Below are 20,268 nucleotides of genomic sequence, written 5' to 3' on the forward strand. Positions count from 1 at the left end.
TTTCCATTTTGAACGATGGAACCCTGAGAAATTTGTTTAGAATCTTGAGATCTAAAATTGGTCTGAATGTTCCTTCTTTTTTGGGAACTATGAACAGATTGAAGTAAAACCCCATCCCTTGTTCTCCTAATGGAACAGGATGAATCACTCCCATTCTTAACAGGTCTTCTACACAATGTAAGAATGCCTGTCTTTTTATTTGGTTTGAAGACAATTGAGACCTGTGGAACCTCCCCCTTGGGGGTAGTTCCTTGAATTCCAGGAGATAACCTTGAGAAACTATTTCTAGCGCCCAAGGATCCTGAACATCTCTTGCCCAAGCCTGAGCAAAGAGAGAGAGTCTGCCCCCCACCAGATCCGGTCCCGGATCGGGGGCCAACACTTCATGCTGTTTTAGTAGCAGTGGCAGGTTTCTTGGCCTGCTTACCCTTGTTCCAGCCTTGCATCGGTCTCCAGGCTGGTTTGAGAACAATTACCCTCTTGCTTAGAGGGTGTAGAATTTGAGGCTGGTCCGTTTCTGCGAAAGGGACGAAAATTTGGCTTATTTTTAGCCTTAAAAGACCTATCCTGAGGAAGGGCGTGGCCCTTTCCCCCAGTGATGTCTGAAATAATCTCTTTCAAGTCAGGGCCAAACAGCGTTTTACCCTTGAAAGGGATGTTAAGCAATTTGTTCTTGGAGGACACATCCGCTGACCAAGACTTTAGCCAAAGCGCTCTGCGCGCCACAATAGCAAAACCTGAATTTTTCGCCGCTAATCTAGCTAATTGCAAAGTGGCGTCTAAGATAAAAGAGTTAGCCAATTTAAGTGCTTGAACTCTGTCCATAACCTCCTCATACGAAGATTCTTTATTGAGCGACTTTTCTAGTTCTTCGAACCAGAAACACGCTGCTGTAGTGACAGGAACAATGCATGAAATTGGTTGTAGAAGGTAACCTTGCTGAACAAACATCTTTTTAAGCAAACCCTCTAATTTTTTATCCATAGGATCTTTGAAAGCACAACTATCTTCTATAGGGATAGTAGTGCGTTTGTTTAGAGTAGAAACCGCCCCCTCGACCTTGGGGACTGTCTGCCATAAGTCCTTTCTGGGGTCGACCATAGGAAATAATTTCTTAAATATAGGGGGAGGAACAAAAGGTATGCCGGGCCTTTCCCATTCCTTATTTACAATGTCCGCCACCCGCTTGGGTATAGGAAAAGCATCGGGGGGCACCGGGACCTCTAGGAACTTGTCCATCTTACATAATTTCTCTGGAATGACCAAATTGTCACAATCATCCAGAGTAGATAACACCTCCTTAAGCAGAGCGCGGAGATGTTCTAATTTAAATTTAAAAGTAATAACATCAGGTTCAGCTTGTTGAGAAATTTTTCCTGAATCTGAAATTTCTCCCTCAGACAAAACCTCCCTCCTGGCCCCTTCAGATTGGTGTGAGGGTATGTCAGAACCATTATCATCAGCGTCCTCATGCTCTTCAGTATCTAAAACAGAGCAATCGCGCTTTCTCTGATAAGTGGGCATTTTGGACAAAATGTTTTTAATAGAATTATCCATTACAGCCGTTAATTGTTGCATAGTAAGAAGGATTGGCGCACTAGATGTACTAGGGGCCTCTTGTGTGGGCAAGACTGGTGTAGACACAGAAGGGGATGATGCAGTACCATGCTTACTCCCCTCGCTTGAGGAATCATCTTGGGCAACATCATTATCAGTGGCATCATTGTCCCTACTTTGTTTGGACACTATGTCACATTCATCACATATATTTAAATGGGGAGGAACCTTGGCTTTCAAACATACAGAACATCGTCTATCTGATGGTTCAGACATGTTAACAGGCATAAACTTGATAACAAAGCACAAAAAACGTTTTAAAATAAAACCGTTACTGTCACTTTAAATTTTAAACTGAACACACTTTATTACTGAATATGTGAAAAAGTATGAAGGAATTGTTCAAAATTCACCAAAATTTCACCACAGTGTCTTAAAGCCTTAAAAGTATTGCACACCAAATTTGAAAGCTTTAACTCTTAAAATAACGGAACCGGAGCCGTTTTTACATTTAACCCCTATACAGTCCCTGGTATCTGCTTTGCTGAGACCCAACCAAGCCCAGATGGGAATACGATACCAAATGACGCCTTAAATAAGCTTTTTCAGTGGTTCTTAGCTCCTCACACATGCATCTGCATGCCTTGCTTTCCAAAAACAACTGCGCATTAGTGGCGCGAAAATGAGGCTCTGCCTATGACTAGAAAAGGCCCCCAGTGAAAAAGGTGTCCAATACAGTGCCTGCCATTTTTTTAATACGTCCCCAAGATTAAAAGAACTATTTATAGTTATAATCCACTAAATATACTTATAAAGTAATCGTTTTAGCCCAGAAAAATGTCTACCAGTCTTTAAAGCCCTTGTGAAGCCCTTTATTCTTATACTAAACTAAGAAAATGGCTTACCGGTTCCCATAGGGAAAATGACAGCTTCCAGCATTACCAAGTCTTGTTAGAAATGTGTCATACCTCAAGCAGCAAAGTCTGCCCACTGTTTCCCCCAACTGAAGTTAATTCATCTCAACAGTCCTGTGTGGAAACAGCCATCGATTTTAGTAACGGTTGCTAAAATCATTTTCCTCTTACAAACAGAAATCTTCATCTCTTTTCTGTTTCAGAGTAAATAGTACATACCAGCACTATTTTAAAATAACAAACTCTTGATTGAAGAATAAAAACTACATTTAAACACCAAAAAACTCTTAACCATCTCCGTGGAGATGTTGCCTGTGCAACGGCAAAGAGAATGACTGGGGTAGGCGGAGCCTAGGAGGGATCATGTGACCAGCTTTGCTGGGCTCTTTGCCATTTCCTGTTGGGGAAGAGAATATCCCACAAGTAAGGATGATGCCGTGGACCGGACACACCTATGTTGGAGAAACATCAGTGAAAGTAGGTACTGCATAGTATTTATCCAATCTACATAATTTCTCGGAGACTACAATAGTGTCACAGTCGTCCAAAGTTGCTAAAACCTCCCTGAGCAATACGCGGAGGTGTTCAAGCTTAAATTTAAATGTAGACATATCAGATTTAGATTGAAGTATCTTCCCTGAATCAGAAAAATCACCCACAGATTGAAGCTCCCCTGCTTCAGCTTCATTATATTGTGAGGGTGTATCAGAGATAGCTACTAAAGCGTCAGAGAGCTCTGCATTTATTCTAGTCCCAGAGCTGTCTCGCTTTCCTTGCAATCCTGGCAGTTTAGATAATACCTCTGTAAGGGTATGATTCATAACTGCCGCCATGTCTTGCAAGGTATACGCAATGGGCTAGATGTACTTGGCGTCCCCTGAGCGGGATTTATAGGATCTGACACGTGGGGAGAGTTAGACGGCATAACTTCCTCCTTGTCAATTTCTTCTGGTGATAAATTTTTTAAAGCCAGAATATGGTCTTTGTAATTTATAGTAAAATCAGTACATTTGGTACACATTCTAAGAGGGGGTTCCACAATGGCTTCTAAACATAAAGAACAATGAGTTTCCTCTATATCAGACATGCTTAAACAGACTAGTAATGAGAACAGCAAGCTTGGAAAACACTTTAATAACTGTGAACAAGCAAAAAATAAAAACGGTACTGTGCCTTTAAGAGAAAAAAACAATCACAGAAACTGCTAAAACAGTGAAAAAAGCAGTAAATCTTACAAAATTTTTACAGTGTGTATAATAGGCTGAAAGAGCATTGCACCCACTTGCAAATGGATGATTAACCCCTTAGTTTCAAAACCGGATCAAAAAAACGATATAAACGTTTTTAAACAGTCACAACAAACTGCCACAGCTCTACTGTGGCCCTACCTGCCCATACAACGACTTTGGAAGGCACAAAAACCCCTTAGAGAGGTCCTATATCTTCAGGGGACTCCTTCAGGGAAGCTGGATGTCTCAAGCTGCAAAAACTAATGGAAAATAGGCCCCTCCCAACCTGTACTCACAGTGAGAGGGCCTTAAAAAACTATCCCTAGGCAAAATCTAGTCAGCCATGTGGAAAAACTGGGCCCCAGAATAAAGTTTTATCACCAATATGAAATAAACGTTTATACACCTCAAGCAAACGTTATATCTAATCAGTAATGTGAGTAAATAAGAAAAATATTACCCTTTACAGCAAGCATGATACCAGTCGTTATTAAATCACTGTAATCAGGCTTACCTTAAATAAATACGGTATTGTCAGCATTTTCTAGCTTATCATTTCTCTAGAAAAATTTAAAACTGCACATACCTCAGAGCAGGAGACCCTGCACGCTATTCCCCCAGCTGAAGTTACCCATCTCTTCAGTTATGTGTGAGAACAGCAGTGGATCTTAGTTACAAGCTGCTAAGATCATCAAAAACCACAGGCAGACTCTTCTTCAACTTTCTGCCTGAGGCTAAAATAGTACAACTCCGGTATCATTTGAAAATAACAAACTTTTGATAGAAGATAAACTACATTAATGCACCACATCTCTCTAGCTGCTTCCCTTGTCGAGAGCTGCAAGAGAATGACTGGGAGGTGGCAGTTAGGGGAGGAGCTATATAGACAGCTCTGCTGTGGGTGATCCTCTTGCAGCTTCCTGTTGGGTAGGAGAATATCCCACAAGTAATGGATGAATCCGTGGACTGGATACACCTTACAAGAGAAATGACAGTTACTGTGTATACAATCACTGTGACAACCAGTGCATGCTGGTATTCGGCTCAGTCGCCAATCACTTGATGCCTCAGGAGCGAGGCACAAAAAGTGGCCTATGGTCATGTGATCATTGTGACAGCTAGATACAGTGATCACATGTCAAAAATGATAAGCCATTGTGTTTTTTTTTTATAAGCATAAACAGTGTTTACTCTCAATTATTATATTTTTGTATATAAGATGCTGGAGGGTTGATGTCTAGCCCTGTCATAACATGATGTTTTAACAATGTTTTTAATAAAAGTTAATTATTTTAACTTTTCACTAGGGATGGGCGAATGTTTCTAAAAATTAGAAATTTAAAACGAATTTTGATACATTCGTTCGTTTTTGAATTTCGAATGTTTATATAAAATTTTAACATTCTATTTTCGTTTTCGAATTTTTCAATAAAATTCAAAAATATTCGTTCGAATAATAGAATGTTTAGCTATCTATTCATTCAATTTCGAAATGTAATATTCAAATTTGAATGTGACATTTAAATTCGAAATAGTATTTCTAGTCTACAACTGTTTTTAATAAATATAATATTCGAATTCGAATGTTACATTCGAATCATGTCACATTCAAATTTTAAATATTATTTCTAGTCTAATACTGTGTTTTAAATGTAATATTCAAATTTGAATGTGATATTCGATTCGAATGTGACATTCAAATTTCGAAATAGTATTTCTAGTCTAATACTGTGTTTTATAAATGTAATATTCAAATTCGAATGTGATATTCGATTCGAATGTGACATTCAAATTCAAAATAGTGTTTCTAGTCTACAATTGTGTTTTATAAATGTAACATTCGAATTCGAAAATGACATTCGAATGTGACATTCGAAAACTGTAAATAACAGAATTTAAGAAAATTCGTTCTTATCAACATTCTATTATGTAAATCGAATATCTGCAACAACATTCGTTCTAACATTCGAATTCGAATATAAACACATTTGCCCATCCCTACTTATCACCTATAATTTTTCTGCCTGTTTCATCAATAATTATCAATCCTTGACAACACATTTTTGATGTTACTTATATACCCATATAGGGTATCACTAGAAAGGCCTGTTTATCTGTAAAAAAAAAAAAATAAACAGTGTATATGTACGGGTGCACTTAACTAGAGACTGGACAATTATGATTAAACCAAAAGTAAGCAAAAATCCCAAAATTGCTTGTGTCTTGGTTAAATGTATAAAAAGTGTTTAAAAACGGTACTTTATATGTCAAGGTGTTTGACTGGGAAGGGCTGAAAGGTCTATATATTTGTATGTGTTCATGCATATATACATATACACATTTATATACACCTTCAGCCCTTCCCAGTCAAACACCTTTTGACATATAAAACATCCCTTGTAAACAAATTGTATTTTTTTTTTGTTTTATTAATAGAAATACTTGAAACAACATTTATTATATATATCAAGTATTTCTAACACCTTCTGGTTACCATTCAAGCGAAAGCCAGAAGAGGCTTTTGTAGCACGCCTCATAGAAGTCTATGGGGAGAGTTAGTGTGGACATGCTAGCCGACCTCTAGGTGTTGCGCGTCTGAGTCTTTTGCTCACATGCAACTTTTTACTTTCAGGAGCGCTATTAATATAAAACTTGGGTGCTGTTAGCGCTCAAAAGTGCTAATATTTTTGCGCTCCACTTGTAATCTAGGCCTTAGTTGGTATTATTAAATGTGTTGCTCTACTACAATCAACAGACCTTTTTTTAATTCCTGCTCTGAGTGAAATCTTTCTGTTTTTCCAGTGCAATTTATTTCTTCCCTTTGGGCTGTGTGATTAGCTTCTTTAGAAAAACTCTAAAAAAGAAAAATAGAAGAAAAAAAAAGTGACAATAGGAATGATGGAAGCCGACATTTCATAACTGCCTGGTGTCAAGTTAAAGTAAATTTAGCTTAGGGCTGACATCTGCAACTTCCTTTCCATAGACCTACAAAGCCCTTACCAATGCCGCTACCCACTACCTGTCCACGCTAATGTATACAAATACTCCAGCCCACCCCCTAAGATCCAACAATGACCTGATCCCTTGCATTTTCTATCATCACCTCTTCCCTATGCTAGGCTGCAGGACTTCTCTCGTGCAGCATCAGCCCACTGGAGGGTACTTCATCATACTGTCAGACCTTTCCATAATCTGTCTTCTTTTTAACACTCCCAAAAGACACTTTCATTCAAGGAAGCCTTCTACCCAACTCATTAAAAACTGAATTCCATGTACTTAAAATTTGCCCTCATCTAACTCTGTATTAACATCATTCTCACCCTTGCAGTCCTCACCTCCTGTTTCTCACCCTCCTACCCTTCTAGATTGTAACTTCCCACGGAAACAGGACCCACAATTCCCCCTGTATTTATTTGACAAATACATTTTTCTTGTCTCTTACAAGTATTGTAGTGTCAGTGTATCAACTGTAGCCATGGAAAGCACTGCACAATTTGTTGGCGCTTTATAAAATATAATAATAATAGTAATGATAATAATATATAGATCTAGAAACAAAGGGACAATCAAGCAGCTCCACCAGAAAAAGCTCTGCAGTGAAAACCAACTAGAGCCTTAAAGGGACATTAAACACTAATAATTTTATAAGTATAGTGTTGAGGTTATTCCCTATCTCCCTCTAGTCATGGGTGCCGCCATGTTGAAATCTAGCTTTCACTGCATTCTAGTGCTAATGTGTTTGCACATGTGCAGCAACTCTCCTTCAGATACCTGCAGTGTAACGTAGGTGCAAAATGGTCGCCCACATAATTCGAGGGAGGTGTATGAAATTAATTTAGCGTTTCATGTTCCCTTAAACATGGAGTAAATATTAAGCTAATACTTCTGTGGAAATAAATAATAGCAATCCAAACTAGTGCAATTACAAAAAAGTAAGTCAGGAAGATTGTATTTCCTAAGCACATTTAGATTCTGATAAAGGGTATTTTTGACAAAGGGGGGTTTGTTGATAAAGAATACTTTGTGTGGTACAGCTCCATGAGAATATTAACTACATAATACTTACTTTTAAATCACTAAATGAATTCTGCAAGCTTGGTCTAGATGAGTTAAGGTCTACACAAGTTGCAGAGTTAAACTTCATCTCCTCAATTGCTGCATCAACTCTGGCAACCCCTTCAAACCGCTGTGACCTAGATAACGGCTGAGAGAATCTCATACTTTCCTTCTGTTCTTCAATCCCATTACAGGCTTCTCCGTTCATGCTTATTTTACCATCTACCTATGGAACCAAGAGCAACAGATTTGTAAAACACTTAAATAAAAATATTATTGAACAACAAGCACAATGACTATTGGAGGGATGATGATCTAATTTTGCTGTAAGGAGAAGATCTGATTTACACTTAGTGTAGTGATTTAAATATATTACATTTAAATAGAGCTTCACACACTTTAACATTAGAAGTAGATTAGCTATATTGTAGGAAGGGAGCAAAAGAGAAAACATTATCCCACAGCTCATTTGTCCCTTTCCTCTTTAAAAAAGTGCAAAAACTGTGGTATCGAGAAGTTATGACACCGTTCTCTAACAACATTAAATAATCTTCACTTTATGTCCTTTACAAACCGTCAAGTGAACTAACTTTAACAGAAAGGCACATATATAAACAGGCAATACCAGGCACACTTGCACATATTATACTGGCTGTGGAATCAAGTAATATGTTCACCACTGGAACTGAACTTATAATGGGATCTAATTAACTTGATTGATATTGGCAAGTTAATTTTATCAGAAAATATGTATTTACCTATTACTAACTATGTCTCATCTGAAATACTGAAGTATTACATTATTAACATTAAATAGATAATCTTATGTCTAAGGCTTATGTTTTTTATCGCACTGTATTTGTACTAATAGTGGCAAGTTTCATATGCAAAAATGCTTTTGCGGGTTTTATTTTATAGTTTTTAATTTGTATACTTACAAAATAGGTTTAACTGTTGTAATAATAAGTCACTATAAATTAGGATATGACCATGCAAGAGATTATTCTATGATTAAATGATCATGCCAGACCAGACTATATTGGCCTGTCCATGTGAATTTTAAAATGGTGGAATAATAGTTTTTTGTTTAGCTTATTTTCATTCTATGAGTAAGACCATTTTTGATTTTTCTCTTTATTTTAGCAGTTTAGTTCACTGCTCCAGGTCAGCACTCCACAACATTCTGGGCATACATACAGTCTCTGGAGAACCCTGCATTACACTTTTTATTGGCAACTGTCTAGAACAGGGGTGGGCAATTATCAGCCCTCCAGATGTTATGGACTACATCTCCCATAATGCTCTTTCAGCCATAATGCTGGCAAAGCATCATGGGAGATGTAGTCCATAACATCTGGAAGGTCGATAGTTGCCCACTTCTGGTCTAGGTGCAGCGAGCTATTTAGTGAACCTAGTGCCCTTATACTCTGATATGTCTGCAGAAAGGTGCCTTGCTCACAGCATCACTTCTACACTTTGTGAGGGTGGACAGAGTTGTATGGTATCACTTTTGCCTGGTGTGGCAGACAGACTCCGCTCTTCCTTCCGCTTCCCTCTCATTCAGTTCAACATTGCTTTGAGATTTGTAAAGTACCACACACAGATGATTTAAACCAGGGGTATCTAACTCAAAGTATCTGGGGGGGGCACTGGCCAAGTGTTCTTCTCCCATGGGGCCGCATCAACTGAGTAAGTGCTCCGAAACTGGATATACTAGAAAATGGAAGTGACATGTATCCAAGTAGTAGTGAAAAGTGGGAGTTGTAGCCCACAATAGACATACACAGTTGTATGTTTATCTTGTGAGTACCAAGTAAAGTGATCATCTTGGAACTGTATAGCAACGTAAAAAGTGACATTTACCCAACGCAGTGTGTGGTAGGAGTCTACACTTGATGCTTTGTCTTTATATTTGTCTTGTGAGTGCCTATATAGAATATCAACTAGTTACAAAAAAAAATGACAGCTTAAAGTAATGGTTTACCTATTTAACAAGTGAGGGCCATATGAAACTATCTTGAGGGCCGGATTTGGCCCTGGGGCCTGTACTTTGAAACCACTGAAACAATTTCAACCTAAACTGTTGGCAGCTATAGCAGAACTAGATCATTCATTAGAACAAATGACGAACATCTTAAATTCTCCCACAACCAACCTCCTTTACTACCTGCTACAAGGTTCTGCTAAATCAGTTAAGTCTGATAATTAGGACCCCCCATAGCATTATCATGGTCCAAAGGTTTTTATGGTATTACATTAGGGCAGTGATTTTCAACCTTTTTTTGCATTAAAAAATCCTGCGGCACACCACCATCCAAAAATTTTACAAAATCACACATTGTAGCCTAATCAATACAGTATATGAACAATTTAGTCAATTTTAGTCAATTCAATTAAATTAAGCTCTATTAGCATGACAGTCACTATAACTGTATTGTCAAAGCTAGAGGCACAATAATAATAATCAAAATATAACTGAGAACAACAACCTGCATTAACAACAAAACAGCAACAAGTGCAAAAACAAAAATGAACAATGAAGAAAAAGTTAGTTATTACAAAAATACAGTACAGTGGTACACCAAAGTGAACAACAACAGTAGTAAGGAAACATGAACAATAAACAAAAGGAACAGTTTAGTCTCTCAATGTGTTTATAGTTACTAACTCAGTGTGAAACCTGGGCCTGTTTAGATAAACACGAAGCTGATATCCTGACAGGAACTGAAGAAAGGCACACACTATGCTCTTCCTCAACAGCCCTCAGTCTCTCTCTGTTTTTAGTTTTTATAGCAGTCATGCTTGAAAAGCTCAGTTCACATAGATATCTTGTGGAAAATGGGAGAAATGTTGAAAAAGCTTTGTTTGCCAGAATGGGGAACTCCTTGGCAGCAGTCAACCAAAAACTGTCCAAAGGTAGATCAGCAAAGCTTAGCTTTAAACCATGGTCTTGTCTCAATACAGTTAGTTCCTCCTGTTCCTGCAAAGTCATGTCCTTTCCAAAAACTGCTCCTGAGCTATATGGGTCTCTAACCCAGTCAAGGCATTCAGTGGAGGTTGAGGGGAAATAAAATGACAACTTCTCCTCATGGGTTTTCAAATGTTTACTGATTATCTCAAACAGCACAGAAGTGTTGACATCTCCTTGCCATTTCTGGGTGAGTGGGAACATGTCAATGTTGTCACTTTCCAGATGTTGTCGTCAGAGGTTCAGCTTTGAACGGAATCCGTTAATTTTATCTGTGCTTGTGAGCAGGTTTTGATTTCGGCCTTGCATTTGTGTGTTCAGTTCATTCAGATGCTGAAACATATCTGCCAAGTATGCCAGCCTTGCACACCACTCATCACTTGCAAGCTGCTTTGCGTCATCGCATCTCTCATTAGTCAAAAACACTTTTAGTTCCTCCCGTAGCTCATAAACACGGGCCAGCACTTTGCCGCGCGACAACTGTCGGACCTCCGTATGGAGCAATAAGGCTTTATGCTCTGCACCCATTTCTTCACACAATGATGCAAATATGCGGCTTTTCAGAGGCCTTGACTTTACGAAGTTTACCATGTGCACAACATCATCCAACACAGAAGCTAGGTCTGCTGGTAAAGTCTTGGCAACAAGCGCCTTGCGGTGCAAAAAACAGTGTGTAACAACATCTGGGTGTTTCTCTTTCACTCTGCTAACGAAGCCTTTTGTGCGCCCAACCATAGCTGCAGCTCCATCAGTGCAGATACTCCTGCAGTTTTCTCCCTTAAGTCCACCTTGTTCAAGATAATCTGATGTGACCCGAAAAATTTCCTCTCCTGTTTTTTCTGGTAATGCCTTGCAAAATAGGAAGTTATCTCTGATGGGGTCTCCATCCAAAAAGCGCACACTGGCCAAGAGTTGAGCATGTCCACTAATGTCCGTAGACTCATCAAGTTGCAGTGCAAATTTCCCACTGATGCGTATCTTTTCCAAAACAACATTTTCAATTTCAGCAGACATGTCATCAATAAGTCGAGCAATTGTGTTATCTGAGAGTGGGACTTTGGATACTTCTTTAACCGCGTCAGGGCTAAGCATCTTGGCCACAATGGCTTTGCAGACAGGTAATATTAATGTCTGCTATAGTGTGTGGCTTTTTTGATTTGGCTAAGAGTTCAGCTACTAAGTAGCCAGCTTTGAGAGCTCTCTCAGACACCTTTGTATTTTTTTTCATTAAAATTGCGTGCTTCTCATTGTGTTTACGCAGGCGAACAAAATAGTCTGTGTTCTTGTTTTGAAGTGACGGGTGTTTTGTTTGGAAATGGCGTTTAAGCTTACTTGGGACCATGGCATGGTTGGATAGCTTTTCCTCACACACCAAGCATAATGGTGTTGGTACAGTTGGATCCCTGGTGAAAGTAAATCCAAACGAAAGATAACTTTTATTGTATTGCCTTGAGCTCACAGTTTTTGCTTTTTTTTTGTTCACCACTCATACCAGGCTCTTCTTTTGAATTATTTCCAGGGCCTAGCTCAGAGTCTGCATTTTTCCTTTTCAAGTAATTATCCATCGCTGTTGTAGGAGAACCGTGTGGGAGTTGAGAGAGTCCCTGCATGTCCGGATGAGTATGTAGGGTAGCAGCAGCTACCAGCTTCTGTTCCACTTCAGGAGTGCACTTAAGCAAGAAGGCAGGGGAATAAAAAGCAGCCCTATATTTTATCGAGACACACACATAGATATTTATATATATATATATATATATATATATATATATATATATATATATATATATATATATATATATGTGTGTGTGTGTTTGTGTGTGTGTCATATATATGCATAGATACACACACACACACATACTGTACTCTGTGCTGTCATGCTATGCCTCCTACAAACTATACATGACATATTGACATTCATTCACAAACAATCATAATGAATGTAAATGTCATGAATGTAAATGATGAATGCCTGTCTGCCTGATGAGCCTGTCACATACCTCCCAATATTTCGAAATTTGAAAGAGGGACACCCCCGCACTGGGAAAAGTCCCCCGCACGCACTGGGAAAAAGTGTTATATGTAGAGCACTGTATATATATATATATATATATATATATATATATATATACATACACACACACACACACACACACATACATATACACACACACATATATATAAACACACACAAGCATACATACATACACACATGCATGCATACACACACACACATATACACACTGTCATGCATACCTATATATACAGTGAGTAGGTGTTTGTGCATTGGGTTATATATATATATATATATATATACACACACACACAAACATACACACACACAGACACAAACATATACACACTGTCATGCATACAGTGAATAGGTGTTTATGCAATTGGAACGCAGGGCCAAATTCAGTTAACACTTCTTCAAAATATATATAATCCGACAAAAACTAGTATCTAAGGCCTTTGGCCCCACAGGACACAGATGATCAGATTGACTACTCTGTAGTAGTCAATATGATCACTTGTGTCCTGTGGGGCCACAGGCTTTGATATTAGTTTTTGTGGGATTATATATATTTTGAAGAAGTGTGGACTGGAGAATGGGGACAGGATATTAGATCAAGAGGTAAAGAGGTTGTGGGGAGTGGCGATTACAGCAGGAAGTTGGAAGCCAAGAACTGTAGATTGTAAATGACAGAGGGATGAAGGTTGGAGACTGGAGATGAGATATGGAGTGGGGAACAGGAGAAGCAATCTGCGGATGGAGGATGGGAACTGGAGCTCTCTAAATCATGAAATAAAAAAAAATGGTCCCATGTCCATTTAATAAAATACATTTTCAAATGTGTGCACGCCATGAAATATCTTTTTGTCTGATAACTGTACCTTATCATATTTTTCATTGCACCTGCTTAACTCATAAATAATAAATATGCATCAGTAAGACATTGAAAAACTATTATGTGGGAAACAAAAAAGGCAACTCTGAAGATTTATGTATTTTGACAGGTGACAGATGACAGTATGCTTAATGCCTAACATTTAAACATACTTGCTTTCCATGTAGATTTTTTTTTATTGTACTATCAAATTTAATCTAATTATAAAAGATAGGACAATAAAAAAATCTGCATAGAAAGCAAGTATTTTTAAATGTTAGGCATTAAGCACTACATTCCACTAATATTATGATGAACAAGAGCAGGGGGATAGAGATCAGAGACAGGTGACAAGCATGGGGGTGGATATTGGGGAACACAAAAGTAGCGGAGGGGTACAGATTACAAGGACTAACTTTTTAAAGAAAATTATAGTAGTGAGAGCCTGTTATAAATACACAACAGTGACTCTGAGTGCCCAATGAGTTATATCAGATAATACTAGTTATCAGATGATATCTTACCTGTGGTGGGTGCAGTGGCCAGCAGTCTGAGCAGAGTGTCCACTCTAGATGAGTCAGGGTTCTATGATGTGAGGCTGACCTGAGCACAAGAACTAAGTGTGGTTGAGTTGACAGACTCACTTACTATACCGGGACTTCTGACTTAGAGAGAGAGACTGACTAGTGTCTCTGAGCGGCCTGGTACTGTCTCATCCTGTCCTTGAGACAATGCGGGCCACACCTGAATTCACAGCCTCACTCTGTAGTAGCACACAGCAGCACCTGCAGTCACGTTCGCCGAAAAACCTATGTCTGTTGTGACTGCGTCGTGCACTGACTGACTGTGTGCTGTCATATGATAGCCCAGGGCCTAATAACAATTAAAAAAACAATTTAAACTAAAATGATGATGAGCCTGTCAGTCTGCCGTGGTACACCTGAGGATCTCTCACGGCACACTGGTTGAAAATCGCTGCATTAGGAAATATGTTCACAGATCAGAAAGGCTTGTAAGACAAAAACAGCAAAAGGCTACCTTTATCTAGGTGATCATGGTTGGTTGGACCCTTGCATAGTAAATTGTAGAAAGGAACATAACTAAAACCAACACAGATTATGACCTCGGAAGACTGTTGGGATGCTTTCTCCCTACTCCAAGAAGGAACAAAGCAGTATACTATAGGATTACACAAATATTTTAATCAACACACACATCATGTTATAAATATTTTCTCAACGTTAGTATTTTTCTGCTAACCTCAAGAAATAGGTCTATATATGCTAAAAGTGATGCATCTTAATGAGTTTGCACTTTCCTTCTTATGTTATCATCCTTAGTAACAGCCCATGAAATGCATGATCTAGTGTTAAAAACAAAAACAAAACAAAAACACCTGGAAATCTTTAAAAGTGAAATGAAAACTACAGCTTTAAATGACAACTGTAATCAAGTAGTATTAACATCTTTCAAATAATGTTGCTTTGATCTCTTTTCAGTGATTATACTAAGCTTACTTTAAAAGTCTTGAGAATCTGCTGTGTGTTCTTCGGCTGAGAGTAAGGCTTGGGTGTCAGCATAGGCACGGCCTTTGATAAACCTTTGTTTGGTGATGTTCGATCTGGTGTTGCTTTCACAAATGTGTCCATATTGGAGGCTATGGTTGCTTCTACAGTTGCTGTGTACTTTGAGGATGGCAATGATTGTTGCCTCAGATACTTCAATGGGTTTGGATCCTCTGAAGAGGATAATAGGCTTGGCTCAACCGAATGACTCCTTTCCAGGATTTTTGGCATCACTAACCGTTCAAGAACAGCTTCACTTATTGTAAACCTTTCTATATATTTCTGTAATATTTTCTCTGCTTCCGCTTTTGACTTGGCATTTTTATAGGCTTCATGTAGTTGTTTCTCTCGACGTTCTCTTTTGAGAAAGAAGATTAAAAAAATCATTACATGACATTTGCTGCATATTGCAAAACAGAAGGATTATTCTTACAAAACGATCTTGCACTTTATACAAATCTATGCAGTGTGATTTATTTTTACTTAAATGGATATTGTAATGCAAAATGGCCGTCTTTAATTTATTACAGTCGGTAATTATAGCATTACTGACCTGAGCTAAAGATATATTTAACCCTTACAAAGGGGTTAAAACGCATAGGTAAAGTCCTGTCCAAGAGCCGCAAGAAGTGGGTTCAGTCATGTAAAATTACATGATTTAACAAATTAGCGCATGCCATTTTTGCAATACAATATGCCTTTATTTCTCCATGCTGAGTGACAGCAAATGTTAGACAAGGTCCAATTTGAACAATTAAAAGGAAAAATGTATGCTTACCTGATAAATTCATTACGATCCATTACTCATGGGAATTACTACTCTTCTCTACCACTAAGAGGAGGCAAAGATTCCCAAACCCCAAGAACTCAATAAAATTGCTTCCACCTTACACATATCTTAGTATAATGTATAGCCAAGTAAGTGAGGCAGGAAAAAGGAATAAGAGCTATAAAAAGAGCAGGGAAAAATATATAATCCCAAAAAACAAAGGGTGAGGGGCTTGTGGACTCTCACCACCATGAAAGAAATTAATTTATCATCAGGTAAGCATAAATTATGTTTTCTTTCATACAGGTGGTGAGAGTCCATGATGCATTACTCATGGGAATTAATACCCAAGCTGTTTACGAGTAATAACAAAGGGAGGGATTAAAAAAAAGGTTGTTTTTTTTTTACCGAGAAAAGAAATCCAAATCTCCAAAGACATTTCATTCTTAAAATAAACCTAAAAAACAGGCATAAACTTAAAACTGAGACAACTGCCTGAAGAACATTTTTACCAATGGCTGCTTCAGAGGAAGCAAAAATATCAAAACGGTAGATTTTTGGGAAAGTATGCAAGGAAGACCAAGTAGCTGCCTTGCAAATTTGATCAACCGAAGCCTCATTCTTAAAAACCCAAGACGTGGCAACTGACCAAGTAGAATGAGCTGTAATCCACTGTGGCAGAGGCTGACTTTCCTCCAAATAATCTCTGTCAAATAAAAGTTTCAACCAAGAGGCTATAAAAATAGCAGAGGCCTTAAGACCTTTCCTAGGCTCAGAGAAAATAAAAAACAAACCAGTGGTTTGTCTGAAAACCTTAGAAACATCAACATAATATTTCAATGCCCTAACAACAACTAGAGAATGCAAAGATCTTACAGTAGCATTATTATGATTAAGACACAAAGAGGGCACAACAATCTTTCTACCAAAGTTTTCTGAAGAAAAAACCATACCAAAGGCAAAAAAAATAAATGATGCCTGTAAAACAGCCCTATCCAGTTGAAAAATCAGATAAGAACACTCACAAGAAAGAGTAGACCATTCAGAAACTCTTTCCGCAGAAGATATGGTCAAAAGAAAAAATACTTTCATGAAAGAAGTTAAATGTCTAATTTATGCATAGGCTCAAAAGCAGGAGCCTGCGAAACCCTTAACACTAGGTTGAGATTCCAAGGAGGAGAATACAGGCTTGATAACATTTTTAATTCGGACCAGAGCCTAACAAAACAAAGAACTAGCAATCTTTCTGAAAAAGCGGAAAACTGCCATTTCGAAGTCCTTATCTAAACCATCCTGTGAAAATAGAAGAGTCCTAGGAATTCTAAAAGAATGCCAGGAAAAAACATGATTTACACACCAGGAAATTACAGTTTTTCAAACCTTCTGATACATCTTCCTAGAAACAAGCTTACAAGCCTGAATCACAGAATCTGAGAAACCTATATATCAGAACTAAGGATTCAATTTCCATGCCATCAAGTTCAGAGATTTTAGATCCAGATGGAAGAAAGGACCTTGAGACAGAAGGTCTGACCGCAGAGTAAGAGGCCAAGGAGGGCAACTAGACATTTGAACCAGATCCGCATACCAATTCCTGTGACCCACGCTAAGGCAATCAGGATTAAAAATTACTTCTACTCTGGAGAAAATAACCAGATGAGGAAAAAGATAAGCAGGCTGTAATGACCAAGGAACTACTAGAGCATCCACTACCTCTGCCTGAGGATCCTTTGATCTCGCAAAGTACCTGGAAAGTTTGTTGTTCAAACGAGAGGCCATCAGATCTATCTTTGGTAGACCCTAAAGATAAAATTGAAAACATCCTGATGAAGAGACCACTCTCCTGTATGAAGAAACTGACAATTAAGAAAATCTGCCTCCCAATAGTTCACTCCTGATATGTGAATCACAGAGATTAGGCAAGAATTGTCTTCTGCCCAAGAGAGAATTCAAGATATCTCCATCATAGCCAAGGAACTGTGAGTTCCCCCCTAATGGTTGATGTAAGCTTCTGATTGAGACATTGTCTGTCTGGAAACAGAGGTAAGACTCCCTTTTTTAAAAGGACCCTGAAAAACTGCATAGAGTTCTAGAATATTGATAGGTAACCTCAACTCCCGAGTATCCCAAATCCCCTGTGCTGTCAGCTCTGCAACCGGAAAGACTTGCATCTGTGGTAATCACAGATCAGGCATAATGAGCAAAAGAAGCCCCCTGAATAATAAACTGATGATTTAGCCACCAAGTCATAGACTGATTTGTACTGGAATCTAAGAATAACTTCTGAAATAGCTGAGTATAATATCTGCACCATTGACGCAGCATACAACACTGAAGAGGCCTCATGTGAAGTTGTGCAAATAGAATTGCATCTAAGGCTGCAATTATGAGACCTGCAGATATCTGTAGGAGCAGAGAACAGAAAGAGGCGCCTTATGGGACAGTATCGTGGTGTCGCTAAAAAGCAGGTAGGAGCAGACAGCACACACAATTGGAAAAATACTCACAAGTGAGATGGCATAGACGTATGCCAAACTAGACAGGACGGAACCTTAGTCGCCCGCCAGACGGTCCAATAGGAGGAAGGCTCTAGTGCTCCAGTGGTCCAATCCGCTACGGCGGACAAACACAGACGTCTTTCTGTTCTCTGCTCCTACAGATATCTGCCATTATCCTACCTTCGGGAGTGCTGCCGTCAGATCGGGTGGCCTGTGGTGGGGTATTACCTTGCCTCCCCCGAGACTGGTTCTGTTTTATGTGCTCTGCTTCTCATATGTGCGCACCTTCACAAGGACTCAATCCTCGTTTTATCTGAATTATGAGACCTAGAACTTCCTTAAACAGAGCCACTAATTGAAAAAGACTGAAGGTACAGACAAACGGATACCAATTTCATCCTTCCCTACTCCGTTAGAGAAAGACTCATGGACACTGAGTCTATTTGGCACCTATGAAAGTAACCTTTGTCTGAGGAATCAAAGAATAATTGATCCTACAATCATGTGTTTGAAGAAACAACAATAGCTGAATGGTGAGAAATTCTGCTAAAGGAAAAGATGGAGCTAGTACCAAGATATTGCCCAGGTAAGGAAACACTGCAATACCCTGGGCTCTGATTACAGAAAAAAGGGCACCCAGAACCTTGGTAAGTATTCTTGGAGCTGTAGATAGACCAAATGGAAGAGCAACAAAACTTAAAAAAACTTGTCCAGAAAAGCAAACTTAGAAACTGGTAATGTTCTAAGATAAATGGAACATGAAGGAAAACATACTTAAAATCTATAGTTGACATAAACTGACCATTCTGAAAAATGGAATCCTTACAAACTTGTTCAGAGTATTTAGATCCAAAAACTGATCTGAAAGTGCCTTCCTTCTTTGGAACAATGAAGAGATTACAATAAAATCCCATCCCCTGTTCCTGCAAGGGAACTGGAATAATCACTCCTATATCTTCTAGATCTCAGACAGATTGAGAAAAAGCTTTTACAGGATTCCTTGAAACATTAGACAGAAAATAACCTTCCCCTGGAAATCTTGTTTTGAATTCAATTCAATATCCCTGAGAAACAATATTCTGAACTCAGGGATATGGAACAGGCTGAAACCAAGCCTCCCAAAAGAAGTGAACTCTGCCCCCTACCAGGACTACTGGGTCAGGGGACGGCACCTTCATGCAGATTTAGAGCCGGAACAGATTTCTTACCCTGTGTGGACTTGTTCCAGTTAGCATTAGGCCTCCAGACTGAACCAGAGGAATTGCTTTGAACAAAGGAGTCAGTTTTCAAACGATTAGGAGCTTTGGATTTTCCTTTAGACTTCCAGCTTTGAGGGAAAAAAGTTCCTTTACCCCCAAGTCATAGTAGAAAAATAGAATTTAAATCAGACCCAAATAACGTCTTTCCTAGAAAAGAAAGAGGCAATCTAGATTTAGACACCATATAGGAACTCCAGGATTAATGTCACAAAGCCCTCCTGGTAAGAATAGCTAAAGACATGCTTTTGACATTATCATAATATCAAAACACAGCATCAAAAATAAAAGAATTTGTTGCAGGGTCATCAGAAAACTGATAGCAGCAGATATATCAGCAATAGAAGTATATGGCCTCATAATATAACCAGTTTGTAGAAAAAAAAAGCTTATATGAAAGGATTCTACGGACTAAAAACAGTCATTAAGGAAGTACTTCCAAATGAATAGTAGTACATTTTCAGATATTGATTCATCAATGTGTTGGCGAAGCACTGACTGCATATGAATTGGAAGCAGAAAATACTCTCATAACCGCAACTTCAACTATCGGATCTTTTCAATACAACTT

General features: G+C 38.6%; 1 protein-coding gene across 7 annotated transcripts in view; it reads right to left on the reverse strand.

Annotated features, from left to right (window-relative positions):
* Positions 1 to 20,268, reverse strand: part of LIMCH1 (LIM and calponin homology domains 1) — a 655,781-nt gene that overhangs the window by 108,313 nt on the left and 527,200 nt on the right. For all 7 annotated transcript variants that reach the window (XM_053704014.1, XM_053704012.1, XM_053704013.1 and 4 more), the window contains 3 exons: positions 15,127 to 15,532; positions 7,767 to 7,982; positions 6,458 to 6,554 (listed from right to left, as the gene is read on the reverse strand). In XM_053704014.1, the coding sequence (XP_053559989.1) occupies positions 6,458 to 6,554; positions 7,767 to 7,982; positions 15,127 to 15,532 (719 nt within the window). The remainder of the gene's footprint in view (positions 1 to 6,457; positions 6,555 to 7,766; positions 7,983 to 15,126; positions 15,533 to 20,268) is intronic.

The sequence above is a fragment of the Bombina bombina genome, chromosome 2 (genome assembly GCF_027579735.1).
Source record: "Bombina bombina isolate aBomBom1 chromosome 2, aBomBom1.pri, whole genome shotgun sequence".
Lineage (NCBI taxonomy): Eukaryota > Metazoa > Chordata > Amphibia > Anura > Bombinatoridae > Bombina > Bombina bombina.